Genomic DNA, 14,103 nt, shown 5'->3' with positions numbered 1-14,103 from the left:
GTATAATAATACATCTTCAGAATGAAGATCAAGTGTCTAATATAGGGTCTGAACATAGTGATAAAATTTTTACTTAATAAACTTACTTGCCTCTTCACTATCATTGTCACCATGTAAATAGGAGAGCATGCTTTAGTGTCTGCCAGTGATCCACCGTACCACAGCCAGACTTCTGAATCTTAAAAATTAAACAGAGCATAAATAACTATATATCAAGAGTCTGCAAACTTTCTGTATAGTCAGATAGTAAATATTTTAGGCTTTGCAAGCCTTCCAGTCTCTGTCACAACTACTCAGCTCTGCTGTTGTAGGGCAAAAGCAGCCTCAGACAATATGTAAATGAATGAGTGTGGCTATATTCTAATAAAACTATTTACAAAAACAGGTGGGCCAGATTTAGCCCCCTGGCTATAATTTGCCAACCCCTGATCTGTATTATTATCCATAAAAGGGAATTCTTTTGTCAGAGATTTCATAGTCTAAATACACCCCCCATTTTAGAAAATAAACGTAGCAAAAAATACCTCAGTATGAGTTGAACAGTGGAGTCACAAGGTTATGTTTCCTAAAATTGATAAAATCTGTTATTGTAGAAGAGAATGGTTTTTGTATACCACAGTTTAACATTATACCTTTATTTTAATACTTACCATTCTTTTTAATACTGAAAATTAATGACTTGGTCCCACCAAACATTTAGATAAATCACACTAACAACAGTCAATGAAGAATTAGGAAATGTTGACTTCCATACTATTCATTTGGGAAATCATGGTATAGTTAGGCATCTTTAAAATCTATGAGGATTCTTCTGCAAAGAAACTGTTCAACATTGTTTATTCCTGTCTGTGCATTTCCCAAAATTACTTAATGACAGAAGTCTTCACATAATACCTGATGATATCCCTACAACCACTATTCAAAAGACTATCTAGTTTAGTTTAGATAAGGACATTAAGAACCAAAAACTTTCACTGACTTATGGAGATCATGCAGTTACTTGGCAGCAATTCTGGAAGAAGTACTTGTGTGTCTCTTCCTCTTGCTTACAGAGCCTACTTGGTTTTGAATTACCTTTTGCTCTTAGTTTTTAAAAAAAAAAAGCTATCGGGGCTGGCCCGGTGGCACAAGCGGTTAAGTGCGCGCGCTCCGCTGCAGTGGCCTGGGGTTCGCCGGTTCGGATCCCGGGCGCGCACCAACGCACCGCTTGGCAAGCCATGCTGTGGCGGCGTACCGTATAAAGTAAGGGAAGATGGGCATGGATGTTAGCCCACAGCCAGTCTTCCTCAGCGAAAAAGAGGAGGATTGGCAGATGTTAGCTCAGGGCTGATCTTCCTCACACACACACACAAAAAAGCTATCAATTGGAAATAATTTCAAAGGTACTGAAAAGTTGCAGGAAAAAGAGTAGTACACCCATAAAGAGTAGTTAACGTTTTGCCCCATTTGCTTTATTGTTAATGTTTTTTCACACTCTTTCTGTCATATACATACACATGCATACACATATATTTTTTTCAAACCATTTGAGAGTAAATTGCCTACATCATGCCTCTTTACCCCTAAATATTTCAGTGGGTGTTTAATTTTTTATGATGACATTTTTGAAGATTACAATCCTTTTGATTTTTTTTTTTTATTTTTAAAATAGAGTGATCCTATTTTGGGTTTGTCTGATGTTTTCTCCATTAGATTTGGGTTTTGCATTCCTAGCTAGACTGTTACACAAGGGATGTTGTATTCTCATGGCATCATATCTGGAGGCACATGTATCTACCTGCCTCTCATTGCTAATGTTAATTTTGATCACCTGCTCAAGATGTGGTCCAGTTTCTCCACTGTATAGTTACTAGTTTTCCCTTGCAACTAATAAGCAATCTCTGGCAAATCTACATCCTTTTGAGAGTCAGTATAGTGAAGTTATTAAGAGCTCATACTCAAGTCACAGCTGGGTTTAACTCCAGCTAACTGCATGACCCAAGGCGAGTTGACTGATCTGTGAAATAGAGGTGATAGTTGCCACCTCTTTTTCTACATATATTATACATATAATATTATATACTGTTGGGAGTTTTAAATGAAATAATGAAAGAAGGTATGTGAAGCTCAGGCCTGGCATATAATAAGTTCTCAGTACATGTTAGCTGTTATTATTTTACTTCTGGAAAGATGGCTTTATTAAAGCTTAAGACTTCATAACCCAAAGCTAAAAAGGACTTCACAAAGTCATTTCTTCCAAGTAGGTTGATATTTTATCCAAGATGAATGCCTTTTTAAAATATCTTATTATTGGGCTTGTTCTTACTCTTGGTGTTCTTCCCAACCTGTTGTGCCCTGCCCTTGCTGGTATGTGTGAGCCAGGTAGTTTAGGGGTGAAATCCCTCTGAGGAAATTTTTTATTGTGGATTCTTACTTGCTCAGTTTTTAATTTCGTAGAATTTTTAATTGAGTGTTTACGAAATAGACATTTAAAAAATCACGTCTACCTGTTATCTATGTTACCATTGTGATAGTGTTATATAGTAGTTGTGGAAGACTTTCTAAAAGAAGGGTAGACATCCCAGTAGAATTATAAAGAATAGAGAGAGGTTTAGGTGGACTTAAAGACAGGGAACATCACATATAGGCGTTACTAAAAAGTTCTATTAGATACTCCCTATGGCTGGAGTATGAAATTCAGGGTAGAAAATAGTAAGATGTTGGACTGCAAGACTTAGCTAGAGCTGGATCATGAAGGACCCTGTTTCCCATCCCAAGAAGTTTGCCTTTCGTTACGGAGGCAGTAGAGAGCCAAGGATTAAGTGTGAGAGGCACGTGATCAAACTCTTTCAGAAAGACCGCTGGCAGTAGCTATAGAAGGGAATTCGAGAATAGTGTGATACTAGAGGTAAGAAGGCTAGTTGCTGCCTGACCTATGACAATGGGATGAAAAAGCACTGAATAATTTCTAGACATAAAGTGAATGAGAAATCTATAGGATCCAATGCCTGATTTGGAAATGGGGAAGTAGGAAGCAAGAGGGAGCTAGAAAAATCAAGGCTTCTGGCTTGGGTGACTGGCTGGATCTATGATGGTGCAGCTCACTGAAATAGGTAATCGAGTAGGAGGAAAAGATTTGGAGAGTTGGCGAATGGGGACATTGATGTTGTGTGAGCTATGTCTGTGAAACATATAGTAAAAGGTCTTTGTACATGTGCCTAAAGTTCAGTAGAAATCTGGGCTAGAAATTAAGAATTTGAATCATGTCATCAGCATGCAAATCATAGTTAAAGCCATGATAGTAGATGGAATTGAAAAGTGGGTATGTACAAGGGCTAAGGACTAAGTCTTGGTACAGCTTTTGTTTGTATTAGATGATAGAAACATGTTTAGTTTTAGACAAGTTTAGATGTTCAGTTTATTCATGCTATTGTTTTAGGATGTTACCCCAAAAAATGAGAAACATGACTTAAATTTTGACTGCCTGAGTTAAAAGGTGTTAAATAATGGCAGATGACTAGCTCTCCAGGGGTACGTTGGAGGTGTAGAAATGATCTGCATAAGCTTATAACCACAAGTAAGAGCTTTTTGAGTCCTTTTACATTTAACATTTAGAGAAACATTCTGATTAGATTGTGAGTTTCATGAGCGTAGAGAGAAAGTAAGTTTTGTCCCTTCTTCACGTTGCCAAACATCACATTGGGAAGGCAGGCTCTGAAGTACAGCACAAACCACCCAAGTCTGAAAGGATGTAAGGGGTACAAATAAGGGACATGAGAAGGCAAGGATCAAAATTAAACTTAATTTTGCCTAGGGCTGCCTTTGACCTTACTACTTAGTAACTTTAAGTCCTGAATATTTTGTAAGGAAAGTATTAAATTGACAAGTATTTCACACTGAAGAGAAATAACAAGACTGGACTGTTTACCTGTACCTTAGCAAAGGTCTTCCTTTACTGTTTTATGCTCTAGAAATTAAAGTAAATTCACACTACTGAGCTTTAAGTGGGAGGAGGAGTAGACGGTAATAGTCTTAGGATCTATTACCATTTATTTCTTGTTGAAAATAAGAAGTACTGAATTGCTCTTTTTCTTTCCAAATAGTCTATCCTTTTTCAATTATTTTAACTGTTCACAGTCAGTATTTTAAATACAGGAGCAAAATGTGTTCGTCTTAATTTTTTCTTCGTTTTTATGAAATTTAATCTTGGTTTTTTATGAAGTCTATTCCAAACTGGAACAGTTTGTGGACCCAAAATAACTGGCACACTTCACTGTCTTATTTATTCAACAGATGTTTATTGGATACTTGTCTGTGTTAGGCACAATTCTAGACCTAGGGTAAAGCAAAGCAAAAAACAAATTCCTTTCTTCATGGAGCTTATATTCTGGGGGAGAGGAGACAGACAGTAAATAAAACAATAAGTAAATTCAGTAGTCTATAAGGAGGTAAGTGCTATAGAGACAAATAAAGCAGGGTAGGGGGTAGAGTGAGAGGGGAGAGATTTCATATTTTTTTGCAACATTTTATTATGAAAGTTTTCAAACATACAATAAAGTTTCAAGAATTTTACAGTGACCACCCATATTCCCACTAGCTAGAGTCTACCATTAACATTTTACTCTGCTTTGTCACATATCTATCCATCTCTCCATCTATCAAAGCATTTAATTTTTTGATGCATTTCAGAGTAAATTGCTGACATCAGTGCATGCTTCCCTAAGTACTTCAGCATACATATCATTAACTAGAGTTAAATATTTGTTTACTTTTTTTCTTTTGTGGTAAAATTTACATGCAAAGAAATTCACAAATACTTAGTGTATATAAACTGAATTTTGACAAATTCATATACTTGCATAACCCAACCTCCATCAAGATATGGAACATTACTATCATCCCAGAAAATTTCTTCATTCCCCTTCCTAATCAGTCCTTGCTCCACTCCCCAGAAGCAGCTACTGTTTTGATTTTTTTTTCACCATAGATTAATTTTGTTTGTTTTAAGACTTCACATAAATGGACTCTCGTGTAAAGCTGTTTTTACTTACCCTGGTGTTTTTTGGGATTTACTCATGTTGTGTGTATAAATAGTTTGTTCCTTTTTGTTGCTGAGTAGTATTCCATTATATTACTATACCAGTTTGTTCATCTGTCCTCCTATTGATGGACATTTGGGTTATTTCCACTTAGCAGCTCTTATGAATAAAACTGTATGAACATTCTCATTCAGGTCTTTTTGTGGGCTTGTGTTTTCATTTCTCTTGGGTACGTAGGAGTGAGATTGCTGGGCCATGTGAAGTGTGTTATGTTTGGTTTTATAAGATCTGCCCCACCTTTTTCTCACTAACGGTATATGAGAGTTCTAGTTACTCTATAGCTTCACCATCATTTGATGTTGTCAGCCTTTTCCATTTTAGCCATTCTAGTGGGTGTATAGTGGGAGAGCTGGTAAGGAATGATCTGTCTGCAAAGATGACTTTTGAATAAAGACTTTAAGAAGGTGAGGGAGCAAGCTGTTATAAGTTTGACGAAGAGCAAGGAATCTAGTGTGATGAGCAGAGTGAGTGAAGAGGATGATAGTAAATGATGCCAGAGAAGGAACAAGGAAAGGGGAGTGCAAATCACGTAGGACCCTGTAAGCAGTTTAAAAAACTTTGGATTTTATTCTGAGTGAGGTGGGAAATAATTGGAATATTTTGAATGGAAGAATGGCATGATCTGATTCGTATATTAACAGATTACACTGACTATTCTGTGAAGAATAGACAAAAATGGAAGCAGGAAAACCCGTTGGAAGGCTATTACAATGAGTCAGGCAAGAGTTGGTTGTTTGGATGTAGAAAAACTAGGGGATACTTGCTAGAGCAATGTTCCTGAATAGGCATTGATGTTTTGGTTCTTAGAAATGTCATTAAAAAAGAGGAGAGAAAGTAATTCAGCTCAGCCCTTTTGTTCAAGTAGCAATGGAGTCTAGCTCTACATTGCATAAATAATCAGGCATTTAAACATCTTAAGTGGCTTTTTATAAATTATTCATCACGTATTTCCCCATAAGGAATTTTATACATTATTGTTGCTTTTAATAAGCTGTTTTTAATTTAGTAATCCAAAACGTCTAAATGTGGTCTTGATTTGTTGTTATGGCTAAGTGTTAAGGTCATTATTTGCTTCAATAAAAATTAAATGAATAAGTGAATATAATTTAATCATTGTTTAGGAATTCACACAATATAGCCTTGAATAGCTGTTTTTGGTTTGGTAGTAATTATTAGAACTTATTATAGAGCAAGTAGAGATATCTTCTTCATTTTTGTCATGCATTTTATTTAGATTGATCCTTCTCATTTTTCTATAATGATATTTTATAAAATATTGAGTATCTGCAATAAAGCAAAATATAGTAGTAGATGCTAAGTAGGTTACAAAGATTATCTTATTTAGTCCTCATCCTTAAAAGAATTTCAAGTCCCCAAATACTAGAAGAGAATACATCTTTTAAAGAAAAAGATACAAAGGTTAGTTAGACGTAGTGTCTAATCCTGAGGAGCTCACATTTTGGAGATCAGTATGTAAACAAATAATTACAGCACAATTTCTAAGTAGAGAATATAGCAGTGTAGAAGCACAAATGGGAGAGCAGTTCTGCCTAGGGGGGAGGCAGAGGAAAGATAATTTTAAACCAGACTTTAAAGAACAGTGGGAATTTTCCTTGGTTGGGTAGGGGCTTGGTGAATGGTAGTGTCAGCAGAGGTATCCATCCATGTGAGCAAAGGTACAGAGGAGAAGGTTAAGACACATTTCCAATACTGTCCCTTCAAATAGGTTTTATCTACAGATAACTAATGTCACTCTTATTTAATCAATAAAAATGATATTTTCTGACTTCTCAAATATAAGTGATATGCCCAGTTCAGAGCCGGTTAACCGTTTAGGGTTAACTACCAATGCATTTAACAAAGAGACTATAAAAAGCCACCTGAACTGAAAAGGCAAAATTTTTCTACAGGCTGACAAAAATAACAGAGAGGAGAGTAAAAGAAAAAAACAAGAAAACATTAAGTGCTAGAGAGAAGAGAGGGAAAGATAGGGAAGAAAAGAAAAAATAATATATATATATAATACAAATGATAAAAATAGGTAGCTGAGTGACTTGCTGGACTTCGGGTCTGATGAGGAAGCCAAGATTCTTACTGAATCTCAGTCTCTAAAGACCATGCTCTTCCAATGCAGTAGGCAGGCTGAAGTAACGAAAGTGAGTAATTTTGGAGCCCAGTGCCACAACAGCAAGGTTCATGGAGACATGAAAGTGTGCCTTGGAACTTTGTAAGATCATTGTTCAGTCTTTTCTCATCCTCTTTTTTATTGTTCATATTGCTATGTATAGAGAAAACATTATAATTACTTTTTAAGTTTTATCAGTCATAAGTTATGGTTACTCTGATTCCATTTCATGTAAGACTTAATATTAAAAAATTCTTTAGATTATTTAATTTTATTTACTTTGTTCCCTATAAGATCAGACTTATTTGAGAGTTTGTCTCTGTTATTTTACGAAAAATTGGAATTATTCTTGATGTTTTGGTGATTTTACTCTTAAATTGCCACTGAGCCTAATTATTATAAATATTCTATAGTATAAAGAAACTTTACTCACCCAAGGTCGAACTAGTAGGTGGTCTTCAAATTTAGGTATTCCCTTTTCTTAAAAGAATCTTTTAACTACCATTCCTGCAGATCTTAGCTTAAATGTCACTTTGCATTAGTGAAAGTGAATTGTCCTTGAAATCCCTTTCCTATATATATTTTCCATAACACACTGTACTTTTCCTTCATAGCACTTGTCACTCTTGGCAATTTAATGTTAGGACTATTTTATTAGTATGTGTCCTCCATCTTAGAATGTAAGCTCTAGAAAATCAGGAACCATGTCTGTTTTATTTACCATTGTGTTCCCCAGTGCCAGGCACATCTTTGTCACTCAATAAATATAGGCTGTTAATTGATGAACAAACTTAAACCCAGATGTTCCGCTCTATATCGCTAGTGTTTGTACCATACCAGCATTTCCGTTACAGAAGTTCTCCATGAGCTATTAATAGATATTTTCTGAAAAAATGATTCTGTGGTCATCGGTTTGGAATGGATGTATCTTCCCTCATGAAGAACCATAATTTATGTGAGCATGTTAAAAGCTCTCAGAAATCCTAAAGTGAAAAAATCTAAAAAATCAGTGTTCTCTAGTTTTTAGTTTTCTTTTGTTTTTGTTTTTACTGTCACACTCTTTATTGGACTATCTATTGATAATTTGAAAATAAGTATTTCAGTGAACATAGTTTGGGAATGCTGGCCTACTCCATGCTGCAAGTAGATTTACTCAAAAATTTCATTGAGAGATATTATCTTCAGGGAACATCTAACTTTTTATATAATTGTAATTTAGAGTTGGATCATGTTAGGTATTTAGTCAAGGCATTCAATAAATATTGGATTGAATTCAGAACTCATCTTATTCTACTTTATTTCGTTTGTTGCTTGGTTTCACCATTCTGCATCTTCCTACTCAAAGCAAAAAATCTCATTTTCACTTATAATTTAATGTTACTATTATGTAATTTAATGTTCTCTGTCTTAGAAATAGATGTATATGGTTTTGGGTTTTAAAAATACTTTCTTTACCTGGGAAGCCACGAGAATAATATTTTATTCTTGAACTACACTGACTTAAATGGGAAAGGTTTTACTGAACCAAATGTCTCTTAGAAAATACCATTGTTTTTAGAAAATCATTTAGTGAAATGTACTCAAATTTTTTTTTTTTTGTCAAAAAGTATTACAAGTACATTTTAGAAAATATGGGAAATAAAATTATAGAAGAGCATTTCAAAATTGTACCACCTGGAGATAATCTTTTAGGTTTTTGGTGTATATACTTTGAAACTTTATCTATACATGTGTATGCACATGCATGTGTGTGCATATGTGTGTAGGTACGTACACAGATACATACATATGTATTCATTTATTCAACAAATATTTAAGCACCATGCTTTGTGCCCAGCACTATCTTACGGTGGCTATTTAGCAGTGAACAAAATAGGCAAAAATCCCCGCCCTCATGATGGTTAGATTGGGGTGGAGGTGGGGGAGTAGGGTGAGGAGGAAGGAGGGAACAAATCAAGTATATGACATGTCAGAGGATGGTGAGTGCTGTGGAAAAATAAACCAGGGAGAGGAATAAAGGAGTATAGAGAGAGGGATTATTATATATATGCTGTTCTACTTTTAGACTTTTTTTTATATATGCATATGTTCAATTGTGTCTTTTTCTTTTAAAAAAGATTAAACACAATATCCTGAACATACAGTTTTCAGATGTCTTTTCTACTTAATAAAGTGATGTATTTTCCATGTCATTAAATATTATTTTGAGCCATTTAAAGACTATGTACATTTCATTTTATATGATATGGTCCATTTTCTATACAGCAACCAGAGTGATCTTTTAAAACCCTTCAGCTACGATTGCTCGTAGCGAAAGGACCAATCCTTACTACGGCCAGGGGCTGCAGGACTTGGTGCTGACCCCGGTGAGATGCGCCTGCCATTCTCCCCCACTCACCATGCTCCCGCCATGCTGGCCTTCTCTATTTGGTCTCCTTCCTGTCTTCGAGTCCTGGTACATAGATGAGGAGGGGATAAATAAGAATATATAAGGTTACACTTGTACTCCAGTTGTTGAGGAATGATTTTTAAGACTTAGAAGAACTTAACCATATTTGTTGTATATTATATACATCTTGGGTCCTTGGTACCCTTTTCTTTATCTAACTTTTTATTCTAAAAATTTTCAAACTTAAAGAAAAGCTGAAAGAATAATACAATGAACAACTATATACTCTCAACCTAGATTCTATAATTGTTAATGCTTTGCGGTATTTTTTTCTTATTCTATAATAAAATGTTTTTTTGATGAACCATTTGAAAGTATGTTGTGCACATCATGACACTTCACCCCTAAATGCCATGTACTGAGGGGAAATCATTTTCTTGACTGTTAAAAATATGAGGAAATTGTGTGAAATATTTTATAAAACAAAAAACCACAAATAAGATTTTTTAAAGCAGTGAGTATTTACTATAATATTGATAAAAATTTGATTTCACAGGTAGGGAAAATGGATATAAACATAAGGAAAAACCTTTCTACAGAACACTGTTCACACTGGGAAGACTATACGTGGTAACTAAACACATGGAAGACTTTAGCTTCTCTCTCTAATAATGAAAGGTATACATTTGCTACCATGTTTTGGGTAGTATGTCTCACATTTTATCTTAACCACAATCTCATATGGTAGGTACGTAATGTACATTTACAGATAATAAAATTTGCTGGAGTAAATATCTTGTCCCAAGTTCCAAAGTCATAGAGCTAGTAAACCATGGAGCCAACATTCAGATCCAGAGCACTCTTGATTACCAAGTCCCATGTTCTTAACCACCATACTGTTTTGCCTGTAAAAATCAAAACACCTTAGGAGTCCCATTTCACACCTAGAAAGTATTTTTTATTATGGTTTAATTAGAAAAATAAATGAGATAGCCAGGAAAATTCTGAAAAAAAATTGTGAGGGAGTACTTGCCCTAACTAGATAATAAATGTAGTATGAGGCTACACTATTTAAAACATGTTAAATACTGGCATAGGAGACAGTTGAGAAGAGTAGGAAAAAAGAACTTGGAAATACTCCCAAGTGCAAGGGGAATTTATTCTATAATAAAGGGACATTTTTAATCATTAAGGAGAATAGGTAATTTTATGCAGGACATTAGGACAGAGATAGAGGCTCTCTATCTCTCCTTATACAGAAAATAAAAAGATAAACCATATCTCTCACATGTTCACCTACATAAAAAAATGGTCATAGATTAAGCATTCTAAACTAGGAACAAAATGCAAATTAAGAATAATGTGCCTTGCTTTCTCACTTCCTCCTTGAGTTTGATGTATGTATGGGGGACATAGGTCAAAGAAAATTTCTCTTGACATTTGAAAGTATCTGAGAATAGAAGAGTATGCATGTGACTGACTTCCCAGCTGAGGCTCACAGAAGCTCTCTGTGTCGGTGGGCATTAAGGGCCAGTAGAGATGACAACAAAGTATACCAAAGTATGAGAGGGTACAATTAGCCATCAGTCATCCCTCCTGCCCCCCTACACACTTAGTTTCTACCAGCTACCAGGAGCCGTTAGGCAGCCTGCATCAAAGATCACATTCAGTTATAAAAAAGAGTACTTGTTTACACACCCTAGTTTGTGACTATACGATTTATACGTGTTATTAAACATGGTGAAACCATAAAGGAAAAGATTGATAAATTTGATTAGTAGAACTTTCCTGCATGGAAAAAATACTCTAAACAAAGTCAGAAGTCAAACTTTGGGAAAATATTTGTAAAATTTATTACATGGGGCTAATTTCCTTACTTTTTTTTTTTTTTTTTTTGCGAGGAAGATCAGCCCTGAGCTAACATCCATGCCAATCCTCCTCTTTTTGCCGGGGAAGACTGGCCCTAAGCTAACATCCATGCCCATCTTCCTCCACTTTATGTGGGAGCTGCCACAACATGGCCTGACGAGCGGTCGTCGGTGCGCGCCCAGGATCCAAATCCAGGCCACCAGCAGCGCAGCACGCGCACTTAACCGCTACGCCACGGGGCCAGCCCCTAATTTCCTTACTATTAAGAAGAAAATAATCCACATATTTAAACATCAACAGGAAAAAGAAAAGCAGCAATTTTGAAAATGAGCAAAGAGCAGCAACATTTAAAGGAAGAAAAACTTAGCCATCTTTGTCAAGAAATTAACCTAAAATAACGACATGAGTGATTTTAGAATTCAAAAGGAATGTTAAGAAGTAACTACAAGGAGTGGTAGAAATATGTTGTAACCTCATATACTCTTTGAGCACTTCCATTTGTAGTGGTCTTCCAGGTGCTTTCACAAGCCCACAAAGCCCACAAAGTTGTCTTATATATAATAGTACAGAAATGGTTTTTGCAGGATTCAGGGAGAAGGGTAGGCATTTAGGTTATTTCCAGGGTTTTTTCCTATCAATTAGTGTCTGATTAAATAAGTTATGGTATATCCGTATAGTGAAATACAGTGCAGCTATTGTAAAAATTATAGTAGAGGTATCAGTGTGGAAAGATCTCCAGAATATAGCAAGTGAACCAAAGCCATAGGGATAAAGCTCTGTATGTTGCATAGTAGAATCCTATCTGTAAATTAAAATATGTGTATCTTATTAATATATATATTATTAACAGAGGCTACTTATTAGGACTGGAATTTTTTGTTTTCATACTGTGGGAATGTTTTTCATCCTTGAACTTGTATTTTATATATTAAAAAAACTAGTTTAAGTTTAATAAACTGTTTACCAAAATTCAGTGATGATTGGGCTGGGTGAGAACAGATATTTTTACGACAGCTGGTGGTATCAGAAACTGGTAAAATCTTCCGTGTGGTAACTAAACCAAAACTTATTTTAAGTACCTGTTGAATGCCAGGCATTGTACTAAACATTTTATGCACATTTGTCTTACTTAAATCTCCAACCAACCCTGTGAAGTAGATTCTATTTTTCTCTTACTGGAGGAAATAGATTTAGAAGAAGATACAGAAGACGAAATAGATTTAGGAGAAGTGTCTTGCCAGGGGGCACAAACTCCGGAGCCTTTACTTTCAATCCCTCTGCTTCCTTTAAGACTGTTCAGAAAAGGCTCTGGAAATTCGTAAGAAAGGTTATTACTTGAGACAAAAGACCAGGCTTGAATTTGTGTCAATTTCGTTAACTAAAAATGGAGATGGTAATCTCTACCCTTCTTTGAAAAGATCATATTAGTTGATTTGTATGAAAGTATTTTCTAAATATGAAGCACTATATGAATAGATTAGAATCAATAAAATATTTTTTATCCATAGCCTGCTTTCTTCATACAAGTTCAAATGTTTTAACCCTTTTTCTTTGACTCTCATCTGTAAAACGCAAACTTTAACAGTTTTAGTCAACTTTTTGGAATCTTTTGTGTAATTTAAATCCCAATTTTGGTGTAGTACCTTTTCTTAAATTAAGGAAACATACAGCATATCTAACAAATCTCGTATACATATCAAAACATATCTTGTATATACTTAATACAGTTAGTCGTAAAAATATTTTGTTAGCAGCATCCTTTCAAGACTAAACAAATGAACAAAAACCTCTTCATAAACCTATACATTGCTATTTTTTTAATACATAAATTTACATATTTTTTCCTCTTTTTAGGAACACCATCTTCAGCGGGCTATTTCAGCACAGCAGGTGTATGGCGAGAAGAGGGATAATATGGTTATACCAGTCCCAGAGGCAGAAAGTAATATTGCTTACTATGAGTCTATTTATCCTGGGGAATTTAAGATGCCAAAGCAGCTCATTCACATACAGCGTAAGTAATTACTCTTTTAATAATTATATTTTTTATATTTATTATCTTATGTAACTCTTGGCAGATTTTTGTCTGTTCAGGGCCATTGTCAGTACCCATTTCATTGACCAGGATCAGCTTGAGAGTTAGTAGAACCCCCTTTTCAACTTCTAAAATGGTGCTTGAGATTTCTTCCTGACAAAAAAAGATAGCGTTTCATCCAAGATGTTTAGTTTCACGTCAACATGAGATCTTATGCTACTTTAGACAAGTAGGATAAAGAATATGTCTCAAATATAGAAATGATTTTTTTTTACTGTTTCGAATAGTAATATTGATAGCCTTAAAGAACTTCTTAAGGTAAGTCAGGAGTCAGCAAACTTTTTTTGTAAAGTTAGTAAATATCTTTTCTGTAAAGAGAGTAAATATTTTAGGCTTTGTGGGTCATTCATTCTCTCTCACAACTATTCAACTCTGCTGTTGTAAGGCAAAGTCATCAGTAGATAATACATAAACGAATGGACGTGGCTGTGTTCCGATAAAACTTTGTGGACAAAAACGGATGTCAACCCAGTATTGGCCCACGGGCCATAGTTTGCCAACCTCTGATCTTTGTTTCTACTAATTTTTTTAAATTTAGTGTTCTAAT

At 35.0% G+C, this 14,103-nt stretch overlaps 1 protein-coding gene across 5 annotated transcripts in view; it reads left to right on the top strand.

Moving 5' to 3' along the window:
* EPC1 (enhancer of polycomb homolog 1) overlaps positions 1-14,103 on the top strand; it is a 93,692-nt gene that overhangs the window by 49,512 nt on the left and 30,077 nt on the right. For all 5 annotated transcript variants that reach the window (XM_058532739.1, XM_058532735.1, XM_058532736.1 and 2 more), the window contains exon 2: positions 13,316-13,475. In XM_058532739.1, coding sequence (XP_058388722.1) covers positions 13,376-13,475 — 100 coding nt within the window. In that variant the 5' untranslated portion in view covers positions 13,316-13,375. The remainder of the gene's footprint in view (positions 1-13,315; positions 13,476-14,103) is intronic.

This window comes from Diceros bicornis, chromosome 36, assembly GCF_020826845.1.
Source record: "Diceros bicornis minor isolate mBicDic1 chromosome 36, mDicBic1.mat.cur, whole genome shotgun sequence".
Taxonomy (NCBI): domain Eukaryota; kingdom Metazoa; phylum Chordata; class Mammalia; order Perissodactyla; family Rhinocerotidae; genus Diceros; species Diceros bicornis.
Note: the sequence above shows the minus strand (reverse complement) of the source record. Positions and strands in the feature narration are given on the sequence as shown.